The sequence below is a fragment of the Xenopus laevis genome, chromosome 3S (assembly GCF_017654675.1).
Source record: "Xenopus laevis strain J_2021 chromosome 3S, Xenopus_laevis_v10.1, whole genome shotgun sequence".
Classification (NCBI taxonomy): domain Eukaryota; kingdom Metazoa; phylum Chordata; class Amphibia; order Anura; family Pipidae; genus Xenopus; species Xenopus laevis.
This window is the reverse complement of record NC_054376.1, coordinates 73,749,400-73,767,511: the sequence shown is the minus strand read 5'-3', so window position 1 is coordinate 73,767,511 and position 18,112 is coordinate 73,749,400. Positions and strand designations below refer to the sequence as shown.

Below are 18,112 nucleotides of genomic sequence, written 5' to 3'. Positions count from 1 at the left end.
GTGGTACATCCATCTTCACCAGTTTGTGTGTGAGAGTATTGGGAGGCAGGACTGCTGTAAGGCAGAGCAGATTAAACAAAGGGTAGGGGTTGATCTTCTAACTTTTCTAAAACGTTCTTTTATTTACTCTTCTAAAGCATAGCAATTAATATGTACTAAAGTTCTTTGGCTTTCAACAGCTACAGCAGGAAAGCTATAAAGCTTTATTTAAAAAAAAAATAACTTTTTAAAAAAAGAATAGAAAATAGACCAAATGCAATAATATTTTATTTGACTTCAAAAAAGTAGACATAAAAACTTGACATAAAATAACTAGAGTGGACACCACTTTTAAGGCACTTCTTTTTAATTATGAGTTAAATTCTAAGTAAAATACTATCATGAATGAATGGTGCTCACAAAAAGAGCTATAAAATATGTAAATCAATCACAACACATGCAAAATTGCTTTCAAAAACATTACTATAAGCTTAAATTAGAGTTAGACAATCAATACTGTTAAACTAATGCTTTGCTTCCATGCCAATTAAAATGAAAAAATACTAATTAATTCATAATATAAGTAGCAACCAAGAAGACCTCTGAGTTGAAGAAGTGAGGTCCAGCCTGCCACCATTTGTTTGTTGTTCAGAAATGTCAGGAAATACTTTTGGTTTCCTATAGAAATGCAGGTAACAAAGTTGGTTTCCAATACACATTTTCTTAATGCTTCTTGCGTAGAATGTTTTTCTCTGTCAGAATGTTTAATTTAGTGATGTAAAACAAAGGAAAAACAAATGCTTCTTGCGGTCATTTGTGTATACTCACGGGACTTTTATCATGCACAACAAGGAGCTCTCAGAAACATGGAAGTGGTGACTACACAATCAGTCAGATTAGTAAATAAACATATTAAAAAGACAATCTTTGCTACTGAATACTGTCCATTCCATTTGGATGATCAAGCCACCTTTCTTTATGATGCTAGTGACCTGAAAGCCTATTCGTGAGAAATAATAAAGATTTATGTAATTACATGTAGGAGGAAATAATGAATGACATTTGTCTATTAAAGATTTAAATTGACTTTTTCCACCTCGGTGATTTTATGCCTGTAGTGCTGTTTTACACAGTATTAAAAGTCTATATACTGACATGGACTAACCAAAACAGAATTCAGTATTCTTATTATTAACAAATATTTTATTGAACTGTACTCTGAAATATACAAATATTAGTGTACAGTATATATTAGAGTACATTTGTATTTATCTAAGATGTAAATATTTCTATCTGCAGATGTAAATGCCATATTTTCGTTATACAGTAGTATTGTTATGGATTAAGATACTGATTTTTAAGAAAATGTATATCGCACCTGATCCTGGGTATCCAATTCTTCGTATCTTTGGCCGTCATCTGTGAAATCAGCTGATTCTTGCATAAGTGAAATCTAATTAAAATATTATATTCTGATAAGAAAAAGTAGCAAGTAACATTGTTCTTCTCTTTATTTACATAACAAAACTAGTTAGAGCAAAAGCTTTGCACACATAAACGTGCCAATTTATTGAAAACTTTTCTGGTAGTCTTGAATGAAATGTCAGTTAATGAGAAAGTTGAAGTGTTCAATCTACAATAAATCTGCCCCTAAATTGATTTTTTTTTATTTACAAAATTGATTTTGCCAGCACAAAGTTAACCCTCTAAACACAAAATTTGTATAAATTCTATTAGACAAAATTTATTATATAACTACAAAATTATATTAGTGGCCATAGGGTTATTTTTGTGTACAAAATTATCCTTGTATTACTTGTATACTTGTGTTTTGCACTGGTTATATACTGTATTGTTTTGTGACTACATAATCAGTTTTGTGCTCAAAAAATGTAATTTGCAACTGACAAAACACTTTTTAAATTAAAATTGTTTTTGTGAATTTTGTGATCATGGCAAGCATTTTTTAATAAAAAAAGACATTTTGTCAGCAGAGAATTAATGCCATGAGCACAATGTATTTTGTGCTACACAATACACTTTATACAAACAGCACCCCCATAGAAAGCCTCGTAAAGCCCCGGATTTACCCCAGTGACTGAAATATATTTATTATAAGATCATAAAGTTAATCAGATCAAACTATGCATATTCCACTCTGGTTTATTACCTTATCCAAAAAAGGATCATGCCCATCAATGAATTCGTTCTGAATATACAATACAGCATCATGAACAGTCATGAAACAGATTTCTGGTTTTATTATGGCATCAAAGAAATTACATGCTTCCATCTGTGAAAGCACATTGTCTGTGATAGATCAAAACAATTAATAATTGTTTAAGCATCCTAAATGATATAACAAATCAACGTCTACTTAAAACAATGACACATGCATTCTTCAGTAAAAAAAATTTTCTACAGTAATGGGGTTATTTATCAATGGCCGAATTTCAAATTTATGTGTTTTTTTTTTTTCCAGAGTCGAGGTGTGATAAATTTCACATTCAAATTCAAATCCAAGTTGGTAGTATTCAATTCTGAAAATTGTAATTTACCATTTGAACCTTAGTAAATCGGACCCTAAATGTTTACCATCACATGCTGCAATGTAAGGGTTTACATCAATTCTTCTGAATTCATTCATGATCTGCAAAAACAAAAAATAAAAACTGAGTACAATATAAACCATAATACTTCCCTAAATGAAGCATTAAATCATTATGACACTTAGCCTGGAGCCACATACATAAATATAGTTAAATAGCTTCACTGGGCTCCTAGTTTTGTATTTACAAAAGACAGTGTCAGCTGAGAAATACTCATAAATGATGGGAGATATGTTAAGCTTTCAATCTCTGTTGCCAGTCTGGTTTCAGCACCAGAGAGTGGATATCCTGCTCCACCTAGTTCAGATGCAGCCTATCACAATGAACCTAGCCATGATGTAGTTTGTGATACCACAGATATTTTCCTGATTGACCCAGATCCACAACAAGGTACCAAGCTCTCCCTTTTGTGGTTTGCTGTCATCACTCCAAGCTATATAGTATACAAGACAAAGCCACATGAGGATAGCAATATACAAAATAAATGATTATAAAATGATCACTCTGCAATTACAAGGAAAAACATATGCAACAGTCCAGCCACTAAAATACAAGACATTATTTATAAAAAGTGTAATCTGTTGAATTTTAAGGGACAGCACTTTACATTCATAGAATGAAGCATATCTCTTTCTGGGTGTGGCAAAACACTGTTGTTTCCCCCATCGTTTCTGCAGGCTCTGTTAGCCTGCACCCCTGGTGGGGGAAACACTTGTTAAGGGGCTAGATGTCCTTTAATGAAATTTAATTTTCCCATTTAAATATTCAGTAGCTGGTGAATTTGACCCTGATATCCTATATAAGCATGACATGCATACATACAGTATTCTGGGGTGTGATAATTTTAGAGCCACAGAAACAAGAGCCAATGCTACTGCAAATAAATACCTCAGTATTTTGCACATCTGTGTATTAATAAAGCAAAATAACAGTTGACACTTGTTGTGCCTACCAATTTTAGTGCTTTAACAGCAACAATATCGAGAAAAAGTATTTGTCCAAAATCAAAAATGATGCTGTGAATGGAGACTTTTGGAACGGACACTTTCACAGGTAGTTCTGAATTCCAGTCAACTTGGATTTCAATTTCTTTTGTTTGAACCTCTGTACTCTCTACTTCTTCTGGGTCCTCAGGATCATCATTGGGCTCAAAAGCTGCATTATCAGTACCTGTGTTGCCAATTTTACCATTCTGTAAAGATACAAGCTTTAAAATAAACCTTTTGATGTCTTATGAAAAGGAGAACAACATTAGGTTCAACCTGTGTGTTGCACTGCTAATAAAAAACACATGCAGTTTACAGTATCTTATGTACTTACATACTCATTACTCCCTGTTTTTAATTACACAACCCAATTTTTATTCTGTAACTAAAGATGGTACTGATTATAAAATATAAATCACCTGTGATAACTGAATTTCTCCTTTCTTAATAAGCTTCTTTATCTTCCGTAGAGCTTTGATTCTCTTGTTAAATACCTTGACTGAATCAAATCCAACCTATGACAATTCAGAATATATATAAGTTTTTCTTTTATATGTCTAATAAGCAAAATACAATGTAAGCATATTTTTAAAAAAAACTTACAATTGATTTAACAGCATTTTTTAGTCCTTCAACATTCCCATAGAAAATGCCACTTGAAAAACGAACAATTCTCATTCCTGCAGGCTCAGAAATCTGCAGATGCAAGAAAAAGTGATATATATATTATATATATATATATATATATATATATATATATATATATATAAACGTGTAGATCTCGATTGGCATTTAGAATTCAATATTTGCCATAGTATTGCCATCTTGAGTCCAGGGCCGAATTTGAAGTAACGGCGCATAAAGGTCGCATGTCCTGCACCAGACGCTCGTGCGCATCACCTCTCTCGTGCCCGCATAGTCCTAGCGCTGGCCGTTAGGCACGAAACCTCCCTCTCGCAAGCACGATCTCGAGCAAAGGAGCACTGGGGAGCTTTGAGTCCCCAGTGCTCCCTAGGGATGTGGTTGGGCGGCATGCGCCCCTAAAGTTTTTCCGCTCTAGGCCCGGGCCTTTGTGGCCTCGCCACAAATCTGGGCCTGCTTGAGTCAACTAAAATATTGATCTCCAGGTGGTCACATACTAACCAAGCACTGTGGTGCTTTCTATCTTTTGAGGCAACTCAGGAATGTCTAGTGAAGCACCATCTTTGGGGTCAGAAGACCTGGGTGCATTCAGGCTGGTTTTGAGTTGTGCCTTTGGCAGAAGTCAAGCTGAAATAGGCCTCTGTGGATTAGCCTGGGAGTATCTGTATTTTTTATATCCCCTTACACCTGTTGGACAGAACTACCCCCTAGTTTTGTCACATTATGGGTTTGTAACTTTTTAGAATGAATACATACATGTTTGTATATCTTGACGTTCTTGTAGATATCTGTGCCTGGGACATTTCCAAGAGAACTACAGGAAGGACTGAAAGAAAGTAAAATGTTCATAGTTTGACTTTAAGCTTATGTACATTGATTGAGAAAGCTCATGGTATATCTAGTAGAGGCAAATCTAGCTCAGTTCAACTGAAGAAGCTGCTTGGATGAGCACTGAAACATCTTCAATGATTATTCAGCAGGTTCACTTGCTCTAGATTTACTTGTAGATAAACCAATTTGTAATTTTGGCAGGGATTTTATTTGTCAAAATCCGAAATGTTCTTACTATTTTCTGAAAACCATTTCGACAAAATATGCACTGATTTTCCTCCCTATTTATCAATAACTGTTCAGATTTTTTTGGATTTTTCACCGAAGACAGCAACTTTTTCGGATTTGGTGCCCGAAACCACAAAGTCTTCAGATTATTGAACAAAACCCAAAGCAGATCAGGATTTCAGGACATCTTCAAAATGTCAACAGAACATCTGCCATTGACTCATACAGTATGTATGAGCTTCCTATGCCAGGACTCCCATTGTCATTAGCCTATTGTCATTAGGAACCTCCATAACCAACAATAATATGTCATATATAATTTAATAAACTTGCAGGTTTTTTTATTTTTATACCTTTTAACTGGCCAAATTAATATATACTATTACATAAATTCATGTACTACAGGCTAATTGTATATTGAAATAAATGTACTTACAATTGAACACGAATAATGATAGTCAATAATCCAAAGAGTAAACCAACCAATAATCCTATATCGAGTCCCAGGACAATAGCTGCAATGCATGTAACAACCCAGATAGCCTGAAACAAATAATCATTAAGCAGTTATATTTTTTATATAATTTGGCCATGTAGATTATTTAGGTAATTTTCATATAATTAAATATTTTAAAGTGTAGATTACTGGGGGGTGCCTAGGTAATCATTTATTTGATACCCTTCTCAGTGAGCACCATGGAACAAGTTTCTGCTTCTTCTTTTTCATTGCCATTGGGCCAACACATGTGCAGTATAGCGAAATGCCAGCTTTTTCACAAAGTAAAAAGAAGCAGAAATGAATTACCAGGGCAGGTGCCCATGTTATCAGGTTACAATTACTTGGAGGTAACTCACATTTGGCACTCCCAATGATTCAAACTTTCCTTCTCCTTTAATGGGAAATACTTCTGTTCTATAATCTTACAAAATATACTGTATTGGAAGACCAGTATAGACACAAAGTGATATGTAGCTGTTAAAATAAAATAATTGTAAATTAACAATATAATTTACAGCCACAAGTTCAGTTACGGTCAGAAAAAAATTGTTGCAACCATTGCGTGAATCAACAGCATTTATTAAAAGTACTTGTATCGAAAGCCACTCACTTGCACTGCTGCTTTGATTCTACATTCTGTTGCAAAAAGTACACAAGTGCACCTTAGTGACACTGATGAACCTCGGAGCTACTGTCACCTTGAAGGTTGGCATCGCTTAAAGGTTCTTACTGTGGCACTGCAAATAGACACATTCCCTTTGGCCTAAAGAACCATCATTTTGTTGGGAATTATGCAATCAGACTCCAAATATTTTAAAAAGAATTGTGTTATTTGCATCTCCCTCTCATGGCTGTAAGTACTGTTAATCAGCTATGGGAAAATATGGCACTGAGGCTAAAAAACTTGGTGACTTGTGTCTAAAATTGCAAACTGCTCTTGCCCTTGTTAGCCTTTATAATATTGTGAGGGTACCAAACTATGTTCAAAAAAACGTTCTTCATTGAATATCTGCATCTATAATTACAGTTTGACATGACACTCCTCACTGCAGGTGAGACATCCTCCCCTATACACTTAAAGGAGAACTAAACTCCCCCTAACAAAAGCCCTCCTCAACTTCCAGGCATGGGGGGGGGCTTTTGGTAGGGGGGTTAGTTATCCTTTAAAGGGCAAGTAAATAAGTGAATGTAAAATTGATAAGGATGCTAAGAACTTTTGCAATGTACATTCATTTTTTTTATTCCAAGATGTTAAAGGATATATGTACTGTTAATATGAATTATTTTGGTTACGACAGCACCACCTACAGTTTTCCAACCATTCTGACCACCAAGTAGTCGAGGAAAGAGGGCTGGTTCTTCTCGTTAGGAAAGATTTGAGGTTTCTAATTTTTTCCTAACCAGCAGAACATCAGTCAAGCCCTTCTTGGAATTAAAAATAAATAAATAATTATTATACATTACAAAAAGTGCTTTGAATAGCACTCTAATCATTTTTACATTCACTTATGTTAAAGGTATACTTATCCTTTAAAACTGCTGACTAATCAGTAATATTTTACTTCCGGTCCTAGGAGAACTCATACATTTTAAAATACACATGTTCTGCACCAGCAACAATGTCTGCCAATATATGTGGAAGCATCTTAACAACAATGAAGAACTTATAAACATATATTTTCCTTTTTTTTGTAGTACAGTTTAACTATTTATACTATCAGATTTTGCTGTTAAACAATAGCTATTGAATACTATCTGCTAATTACAGTAGTTACTATGGGCTACTAGAACCAAGCAGATTTTGCATGTGCTATTGCAATACTTGCTTTATTGTGCTGATTTTAGAATTTTACAGTTTTGAACTGTTCGTGTTTAAATGTAGAGGCTAAACAAATTCCGACTATTCCTAGTTAACAGTGAGCCATTGAAGTCATAAAAGTGACTTATTAACTTACCGAGTCCCATTTGCTTTGTTTCCAGAAGCGTGGTACATCTTGGATCTGCCAGAACATCCCTTTTAAATTGACTATGACAATGGCAGACAGCACAGACTAGAAATAAATGCACACAGAGTTATTACAAACCATGGTTATTAATGTATTTCCATTATCCACCATGATATCAAGTGCAATAATCACTAATGAATGTTTATACACACCTTTTGCAGGGGTTCAAGGAGCTTGCCAATTGCCAAAATTGCAATTAACACAATACCAGCTGAGAAGACACTAGCAATCTGCAAATACAGTATATAAAACTTCTGTGTTTATTTTTCAATGTCAGATAATGCAGATACGACTTTCAGTAAATAGAATTCATCATTATAATTACTACAAATGGCATTTAAGGGGTTGTTTACCTTTGAGTTAACTTTTAGTATGATGTAGAGATTCTGAGAGAATTTGCAGTTGTTTTCATTTTTTATTATTTGTGGTTTTTGAGTTATTTACCTTTATTCAGAGAGTATCCAGTAATCAAGCTGTCTGGTTGCTAGAGTCCAAATTAACCTAGCAACCATGCATTATTTGCATAAGAGACTGGAATATGAATAGGAGAGGGCCTGAATAGAAAGACGAGTTATAAAAAGTAGCAATAACAACACATTTGTAGCCTCGCATTTGTTTTTTTTTATATGGGGTCAGTGATCTTCATTTGAAATCTGGAAAGAGTCAGAAGAAAAAAGGCAAATAACTAAGAAACTATATAAAAAAAAAAATAATGAAGCCAACTGAAAAGTTCCTTAGAATTGGCCATTTTATAACATACTAACAGCTAACTAACAGGGAACCACTTCTTTAAAAGGGAATGAACCAGCTAACATGAAGGGGTTATAAATGATGCAAATTTGCTAATTACATTTAGGGGCTGATATTTTAAGGGGCACAATTGTCTGTTAGTGCCTTTTACAGAGGCTTAAATTTTCCTCAAACCACTTCTGTCTATTGAAGCATTCTTTTTTTAATTTAATAATACAGCAATACTTTGTACTTATACTAAGGTCCCTTATCTGGAAATCCTGGAAGACCCCAAAAAAAATGCAAGCAATGTACTAGTACTCACCTGAGTCTTCCCTCCTATGCTATCTTGGATCGCAGTACGGGACAGTGCAGTTGAAGCACAAAAGCATGAAAATATTCCACCAAACATATTGCTTATTCCAAATGCAATAAATTCCTAAGTGGAAATTATAAATAAAAAAAACACCCCTGAATACATGAAAATGTGTATTTTACATTCATGCCTTCATGTTTTAACAAGTACAGGTAATGGCATTATAATCTCCCACTAAGGGCTCATCTGGCTTGCCATGCTAAACTAAAGACAATAATTTTTATGCAAGAATGTTAGCTTGCTTATTAATTTCTTATATAACAGATGGTACAAATGGGTTATTTGTATCTTATCAGTTCTATTGATACAAGTGATCTTTTTGGTCCATGCTTCATAATTATGGCTGAATGTTTTTAAAGATTGTTAGGGTAAAATAAATCAAATGGAGAGGTATTTGTTCACTGTTTGCAATTGTTTACAATATATATACAGGTAGAATATATAGGACAATTTTGTATATTCTGCTGTGTTGTGATTTGTGTCTTTTTTTATATAAATTTTGACATTTGTACAAGATTATGATATGTTTTTCACAGTTTGAACTATTTTGTAGCCTTATACTATTTTTAGTGTTATTTGGTTTAGTTTTCCACTGCAGGTTTTTTTTTCAAAGTTTGATTACATATGGATATGTGTATTTGTACATCATTCTGGCAATCCATAAATAAATTCTAGAGAGATCTTAATTTTGCATTAGCCTGTCCCTCCCAAATTGGTTTTTATTTTAAAACATAATCTGTTTTTAAAAAAAGCTCACCAAGTTTTTTATTGAAAATACCCACTCGTAGTTTGAAAAAAAATACTGCAAAATAAAAAGCAAACTGATGGAAAATCTCTCTTGCATTTTCTTGCTAAACACATGGGACACATTTCAGACCTGAAGTTGCCCTCTGCCACCTTTCAACAGCTGAAATAATCAGAACTTATGTTTGTTATGTGTTGAAAATACTAGCTACTGTTTTCAAGTGTAACCCATTGAATTATAGGAGGAGAAGGGGGTGGACGCTTTTCAGAAAACCTAGAATCAGGCTATGCTCCATCAGGCTCAGAAACCAAAACATTTATATTAGGAACAGCTAGAGGCATTTGGCATATCTATCAGTGGAGTGCACTGTAGGGAGCATGTATGTAGGGAGTGTGTGGGGGTCAAACCTTTATATTATATTTGCACTATATTATATATTTATATATTTATAATAGGGAATGTTGCTTGTAACTATAACACAAGGAGGACATTACACAATTATGCAAACAGTTGTGTCATTGTATTGTAAATAGGTAACTTGCATTGCCAAGGGGTGTGTGATATTGTTTATGTGTAAACAACTGTTGGGGCTGAAAAACATCAAAAGCCGCCTCTTCTGGAGGAGTGATTTTCATGTGCCAAAGGAGAATAAGAAAGCCCAGATGTCTGGTCTTAGTGAACAGTCAGGTCTTGGGGAGCATCGATTAACTTCTATGCTGCCTCCCTGAATATCTATATGATACAATTTAACCTGTATTGACCATCTATGCTGCACTTGTATTAGTAGTTATTTTATATCTGTAAGCAGTAGCCAAGCCTATTCTGACATGAGCAAGCAACATGTTTACACCTAGCTTATTGGGTAGAACTGAATAAACTGCTAACATGCCAATCACCATGTGGATTTTGTCCAAGAAGTAGCTGGCAACATTAGGAACTATCTATTTAATTGTATTGTGCATTTTATCAGGTTTATTTAAATTTGTTCTTATGATAACCTGTGCACATTGCACACACTGCATATAAAGTCATTTTCTGATATTAAAGGACATAACTAGTACTTACTTGATTCCCATTAATTGGATAGTTGTGCTTAGTACCATAAACTTTTCCCACGGACACAGCTACAGCATAAGCTATTATTCCGATGGAAAATGCTGAGCCGATGATTTCTGAAAAAATACTCACATTCGGAGTCATGGGAGGTAGAAATCTGTCATCAAAAATACATGTGAGGAAATGGAAAGTATATGGAAAGTCTATGTATATAGATTGAATATTTGGAATACACTAGATTTGTACACATACTGGAAAAAGTATCAGTGGCTATGATATATTTTTGGCAACTTTTTTGACTTTCTGTTAGTCAAACAGGAATTGTACTTGTGCCATTGATATAAACTGACATAACGCCTCTCACACAAATACTAACCGTATCATGTATTGCTTATAATACATAGATTTACACTATAAGGCTGATTTACAAATGCAGCAAATTGCAAAAGGCAATTTTCTGAGATGTCTGAGATGTCTTTTACCCACAATGCAGCATTTTGTATTAGAATTCTTGTGTAATTGAAGGTGCTCTCAGGTTAAGCCCATACACAATGCACTAAAACAGATGAACACATTTTGGTAAATCATGTAGAAGTTACAATGCATGCTGTCATTAGTGTCTGGTTTTGCTACTGGTGCAAGCCAGTAAGGGAATTCTGGTATTACTGCCACATCCAGTCTGGCAATAGTTCCAGGGTTCCCTCGCATGGGTGTGTGCAATTACATGCTATTCATCAGAGCAGGTTGGAGTGCTGTATTGTCATCCTTACCACTGGAGGGTAAATAGCATCAATGTCCACTTTGCATCAAAACTAGCACTCTGCACATTTGCTCTTGAGTTCCTAAATGGTTTTTATGTTTTATATATATATATATAAACCGTGGGGTGCACGGTTAAGATATATAAAACCTTGTCAGAAAAGACTGTTGGAGCCCCAACTACTCTAATCTTTTGATCCACAATTTGAAGTCAAAAAACACCCCATATTGACCTGTCCATTCATACCCTTTGGTGAGACACAATTGAGTTCATAAATCCAAAAAGCCTCTTTTTTCAAGAGTGTTTTTCCTACATCACCTTCTCTCGGATGTACTTGTACTTGCTCTATTGGCATGCATCTAAAGGAGGAGGCACTATGTTTGGCCTTGTGTTGGGGCTCCAACCTTCTTTTCTGACAAGGTTTTCTTTATTCATTCAGTGGTTTTTTACAGTGAAAGGAAATGTTTTATGTATAATAGATACAAACTAGTTACAATTTTGTTTCTTTTTTTCTTTAGGATACTTTTGTTACACATGGATTTTAACTAAGCACTGTAACACGAGCAAATGAAACACAACGGTGACATCTAGTGGACAAAATGAATTTTACAAGTACACATAATTTTTACGTAATTTTGACACTGGTTTTATTACGCAATATTTTGAAATTGTCTTTTACACATGTTCTTATGCACTTATTTATGGTATTTATGATATTTATGATGTACAAGAGATGAGAGATGATGTTTTGTAATGGTAGCAATTTATTTTATGACACTAGGGTAAAGAGAGTCACAATGGGTTAAATCACCAAATTAACTAAGTTTGGATAACAAGCACTGATTGGAGAATTTGAATTTGTAAGGCTATTTAAGATTGGCTAAATGTTTTTGTATTATCCTTGAGAAAGGTCCCAACAGGGACCGAAACGTTGGAATGCAACAGAAATAAAAGCAAATATTTTATATATATGGGAGTGCTGGTTCCTCTGAAAATTTCGATATATATATATATATATATATATATATATATATATATATATATATATATATATTACAAATGGTTTGAAGATACGTATCTGTAAACTTTTGACCGTGATTCCTGTGTCGTCTATTTAATAACAGGAATCTTTTAAATGAGACTAAAGGAGACATGTCTAGCTGCCAGTAGATCAACTACTGTATAAATGTTTGAACTTGATTCAGTGGAAAAGTAACAATGATTAACTTGAAGTCTGAAAATGAATTAACATTATCTGAAATGCACATGTTATGTGATATAGTTGTTTTTTTATGATTTTGTGATCATAACTTTGTAACTGTAAACCCCGTTTTTGAAGATATATACATTTGCACAGATTTTGAATTAACAGGGGATGAAACAGGGGATCAGGGAATGTGCATTGATCAATCCCCTTTCCTTTGCGTATTTCTGTACGCAAATGTTTTAATCTGGGTGATCTCTCTCCTGTAAAAGGCACAACATTGGAGTATTAAGCTTGTCTTAACAATGTTTTGGTCTTGGCAATTTCTTTCCTATAAAGGTTAATGACAGGAGAGTATCAAGCCTGTGACTGAGATCATTGCTCTGGTCAGAAGACACTTTTCCCGTGAAATGTAACCATGCACGGAAGTGCCAGCCAATGAAAAACATGACCTTCGTAAATGATTTAGATTTCATTGACATGATAAGGTGGCTTGTCAATTTTAAGATTAGAACTAAGATTGTAACTAAAACTCCTGTTTTTGAAGGTATATGCATTTGCAAAGATGAATTACTTTTGAAACACGCTTTCACTTCTATTGTACTTATATATTTTACTTACTTTACTTTTTACTTAAAGTGCTATTTTAAAATGGTATGTAGAAATATATATATTCAGTATATAGAAGACATTCTCTTACCCCCTCGGAATATTCTTTATAATTCCAGCATTATATACTTTCTCCAGATTTGCTCCATACGAAATCCCTGTAGCTACAATTGTCTAATGTTAAAATAAACAGCATGATAAAGAATAATAAACATTAAGATAAATATACAGATACTATCCAAGTAAGCATGATAACTTACCACAATAATTTCTATAGGAATTGGTATTCGAAGGATATTTTTGAATCGTTCATTGACTTCTTTCACAACAGCACACACAATGAAAGCTAAAATTCCAGCAATCAGATCAGCTATATTGGTCTTGCCGATGTTAGTAAATATATCTATAATTGTCTAAAGAAAATAATAAAAAGAAAGATCCTGGTGATGCTGATATAATGAATATATACATATGGGTTAATGGGTACTTACATATATTATTGAGAGCGCTCCATTGTAGTTCTTTGTGGGGACATTCAGCCATTGTTTTACTTGTGAAACAAGCACTTGAAAAGCAGCTGCCCAGGTAAACCCACCAACTAATGGATCTGCCAAATACCTGACAATGAAGCCAATCTGAAATACCCCTAATAAAAGCTGCAAATTAGAAAAAAAAAATATACATTTTTTTGAATAGGCACCTACTGTATTTATTCTCCTATTCGAAAAGCAGCTATGCATTTTTTTAAATCCAATCTGACTTATGAGGGTCTGTTTTCTGAAACTCAACTGTTCTTATGATAAAGACAATGATAATTTAACAGTTTCTCAAGATATCAAATAATAATAAACGATAATGCTATTAAAGTTGCCTCCTGCTGAACTGAATAAGGAATTACACCAATACTTCTGGCTTCCTCTCTGAAAATGCTTTAGTATATGTTAGTCCACATCAAACTAAAATTATCCTTTCATTACAGTCAACTCCATTGTGGAAACTTTACTGTTAGGGTCAGATTTGTCAAGGGTCAAATTTCGAGTTCATGGTAGTTATTTAAAACTAACATGAACTTGAAAATCGACCAATTGCAATTTATTATAAAAATCGAATCTTTGGAACAATGGTGAATAAGATCGTACTGCAAACTTGAATCATATTCGAATTGAATTAGAATTGTTTTTTCCAAAACAATGTCAGGAAGGCTGCAAACAACTCCAAATTATATTTAAGAGCCAAAAGACTTTTTTGTGTTAATTGTCCTCTCAAACTTCTCAATCTCTCCATCCAGTGTGATTAAGTATTACATACAGACATTTCCTAAAATAAAAAAAAAATGTCCATTTGTTAATTAAAAACATTCCATGTACTCTATATTGCACAAATATGCAATACCAGAAATCCCTGTCATCTGTATCCACTAGTATCATTAACTAGGGTATTTAAAGCTTTTTTGGAGTCCCTGTTATTCCTAAGATTCCCTACATATCACGGTGGCTTAAGGTGAGCGATGTGAAAGGGAAATATCAAAATCTGTTACTTAAGTATTCATTGTGGGGGTTAAGTTTTCCTTTAAGAGAATATTACACTTATTAAATGCATTGCTACAGGATTATCTCCCCTCTTTTAACTGTTTTATGCCCATTCTCTCCTCTGCTGTTTTTACGTCTTTTTAAAATGCATAATTGTCTTCACTGTATACACCAAATAAACATGAACATTTAAGATGTACACACAAAAACCTGTGTTGCAATGACCTTTAATTGATTAATTTTGCCAAAATTATGAAAATAATCTCCCATATTACACATACTATGCTATTCCTATTTAAATGTTCAAAACAGAGTGGTCTGTACAACCCCCCACCCCCAAAAAAACAGATTAGTAAAGACACTGGCACCCTGTAATAACTATAAGGGCAGTGGCACATGGGAAGATTTGTTGCCCGCGATGGCGCCATTGCAAAGTAAAAGTTTACTGTCAATTAGTTCGGACCATATATAGTAAAGGAAAGGGGTTTTACTTGCCATTATTTTAGTAAAGTAACTGAGAAGGGAATGGTGCAAAAATTAAGTTACAAGGTTATTACCTGTATGATTCCAATAAGGAAGCAGAGAGAGCTTGTAATAGCAACTCTAGCTGCATCCCTGGCTACTGTGTCTATCACTGTTTTGTTCAGTCCTGTGGAGTTGCTTGCTATTATAAACTTTTCATCTGGAGCCATGGTTAGAACCACAACTCCTGACATCAAACTGACCACTGGAAACGGTCCTATTAGAATTAGAGAAGTGGGTAATTAATAAAAAATGGCTAATGTTGTGAAAGCTGAACAGTTTTTATAAACTAAACACAGTAAGTTAGAATTTAAACACTTTTTTGTCTTATTCCACATAACACAAACTGTAAAAATAGGAGGATGAGCTGGCCTAGAGGTTAAGTGATCAGCTGCTGATGTTGTATCCCATGCACTTTAAGTCCCATGCGCTATATAAATGATTTTCTTTCCTTTAAAAAAAAGTATTGCGAAAATGCACCCATATAAGCTAGTAGAAAAAATTTAGGGGCAGATTTATCAAAGGTCGATGTGAAGTTCCGAATGTAGAGGAAGCTACAATTGCAAGATTAGCTCTCTAATAACAATATTAACTAAATGCTTATATACAATAACATCACTTCATATTCCAGGCAAATTGGCCATTGATTATAACCTTTTTGACATATATGTAATTAACAGAGCGCTTGACTATTTTACAAAAAGTCTGATCTTGGTAGATAATGCATGTAGCTCTGTCTAAGAAAGACCTGTGTTAGATACTTGTAAAGATCTCTGTGCCAACTCCTGTCCACTGCACACTTCTGTCTTATCCCTCTGGACTTCTCTACCGATATCTAACTTTTTGCTTTACATGTCTGCCCTCAATATTTTATTTCAAACACTGCTTGCTAAACGATATGCACTGAATAGCATAGCTGAAAAATCTTTATTAAAATCATTGGGTCATGTTTATTTATAGCACAGGGTGGATTAAAATGTATACATCTTGATGACAGTAAACATTGGCAGTACCAATTTCTACAGGCACAGTGAAAGTCATACCTACGGAAAGGTGCTTAGATGTACCCAGGAAGATGTAGGTCAGAACAGGAAAGAAAGAAGAATAGAGGCCATATCCAGCAGGGACTGCTGCAAGCAATGCAAATGCCAAGCCTGGAAACACACGCAGATAAATCCTTTAGTAATAGTCAGCACCAAAAATGAACACAAATAAATGATAATTACTTTCCACAAAGAAACTAAATGTCATGGATTTTTTAAATAATTTGATAAATAATTTGCAAAATTATAATTTATATATTACTATATTATATATACATACAATATAAAAGCTGCAGGATAATGAAAACAATATTTCAGAATAATATTTTAAAATGTGACTAGTTCATTCAAATATGTAAAAAAATATTTTAACATTTGAATATCTATTCAAATAGCCTTTTAATTTTCTTTCAATATTTTTAAAATGTCATATTTTGTTCAAAACTAAAAAAAACAAACCTTGCAGGGTGCTAACCAGCCCGACAGTGACACCTGCGACTAAGTCATTTATAAACCATTCTTTCCATCTGTACTTGGGAAGCCAGTCCACTATAGGAAGAATGGACTTGACAAAAAGAAGAGCCTTTCTAGATGTACAGCTGCATGATAAAAAGACAAATATCAGTTTAAACTACATATCTTAAGGACAGGTTATGCCTTGTGCTAAAGATTGTGCTATAAAACAGATAGAGTATAAGCTTTCAGTAATAAGTGAGAGCAATACAAATAACAGAAATAACTATACATTGGTACGATTAACTTCATATTAGGATATCTCTTACACCAAAAGGTGTTGCCACGAGAAATGTTCATGTTCTATTCAATAGAAAAACATCTTTTACATTTTACATATGGCAAAATAGTTTTTACTCATAGGTAGCTCATTCTCTAAAGGAATCATATTATATACCTTATCAAAGGTCTGTGGTTAGACCATAATTTTGATCTAAGAGAGTGCTGCATATTGCTCCATGGTTTCTACATGCATATGTGTGTGTGTTATTATTTATAATTATTATTTATTTATAGATGCATAAAATGAGATGTACAACCTGCAGTTGTTTTCCATCCTAGTTTTGAAAGATGTTTTAATAATCTCTCTCTTCTCATTTTCCTCCTGGAACTTTAGCTCCGAGTAGACTGATCTGTGAACCAGATACTGGTTGTGTCCAGGGCTGTGGGTGTCCACGATCCCAGAAGCCATCTCTAGTGCCTGCATAAAAAAAAAGAAACACTTTCCTGTAACAATCATTATCCACTGCAAAGAAAATATATAATTTACCTACATGCTTCACAAATGCTTTCTATTTAACTCCTTCAGGATAAAATCATACATAAAATGTTCTTACAAATATTCCTTTAAAATACATTTTTAACCTGCGGCTGCCCCAATACCCTATAGAAACTAGGAGCTGCAATGCATCAGCTATTAGATGTCCTGTAGACTTTACATGTCAAGAATGGCTAGTGTCTAATGTTTCATGCTATCTCAATTTACCTGTAAAAAAAATCTAACTTTAGGAGAGTAGCTGCACAAATGTTTATTATATAAATGCTCTGGAGCCAAGGAAGTGTTTTAGGTCACATGTCTGGGTGTGAGTAAACTTGCATGCCAACACGACGCACACATCATAATATTAGTGTTTTCAATTTTCTCAATTGGCAAAAACAATGAAACTTTCTCCCGAATAGTGATACACATGGTGATACACAGTGGCGTGAAATTAACAGCTTTGTGCTGTCAAACACTTGGTGTGAT

At 34.0% G+C, this 18,112-nt stretch overlaps 1 protein-coding gene across 1 annotated transcript; it reads right to left on the bottom strand.

The window, feature by feature from the left end:
- Positions 1-840: 840 nt before the first annotated feature.
- Positions 841-17,691, bottom strand: slc26a4.2.S (solute carrier family 26 member 4 gene 2 S homeolog). Its single transcript, XM_041588498.1, has 20 exons — positions 17,406-17,691; positions 16,813-16,952; positions 16,354-16,464; positions 15,346-15,527; positions 13,751-13,915; positions 13,520-13,672; positions 13,351-13,433; positions 10,696-10,843; positions 8,835-8,948; positions 7,933-8,010; positions 7,730-7,825; positions 5,712-5,818; positions 4,973-5,042; positions 4,178-4,270; positions 3,994-4,089; positions 3,541-3,780; positions 2,575-2,629; positions 2,150-2,289; positions 1,358-1,432; positions 841-979 (listed from the first exon to the last, which is right to left on the bottom strand). Exons 1-20 carry the CDS (start codon positions 17,603-17,605, stop codon positions 956-958), a joined length of 2,370 nt encoding a protein of 789 aa, XP_041444432.1. The 5' UTR covers positions 17,606-17,691; the 3' UTR covers positions 841-955.
- Positions 17,692-18,112: the final 421 nt, after the last annotated feature.

Excerpts from the sequence above, each read along its gene's own strand:
- slc26a4.2.S (XM_041588498.1), bottom strand. The coding sequence starts at position 17,605 with ATGATTGTTACAGGAAAGTGTTTCTTTTTTTTTATGCAGGCACTAGAG. Across the intron at positions 10,844-13,350 it reads ATAAAGAATATTCCGAGGGG|ATTTCTACCTCCCATGACTC; the intron begins GTAAGAGAATGT and ends TTTTGATGACAG. Across the intron at positions 4,090-4,177 it reads AAAATGCTGTTAAATCAATT|GTTGGATTTGATTCAGTCAA; the intron begins GTAAGTTTTTTT and ends GAATTGTCATAG.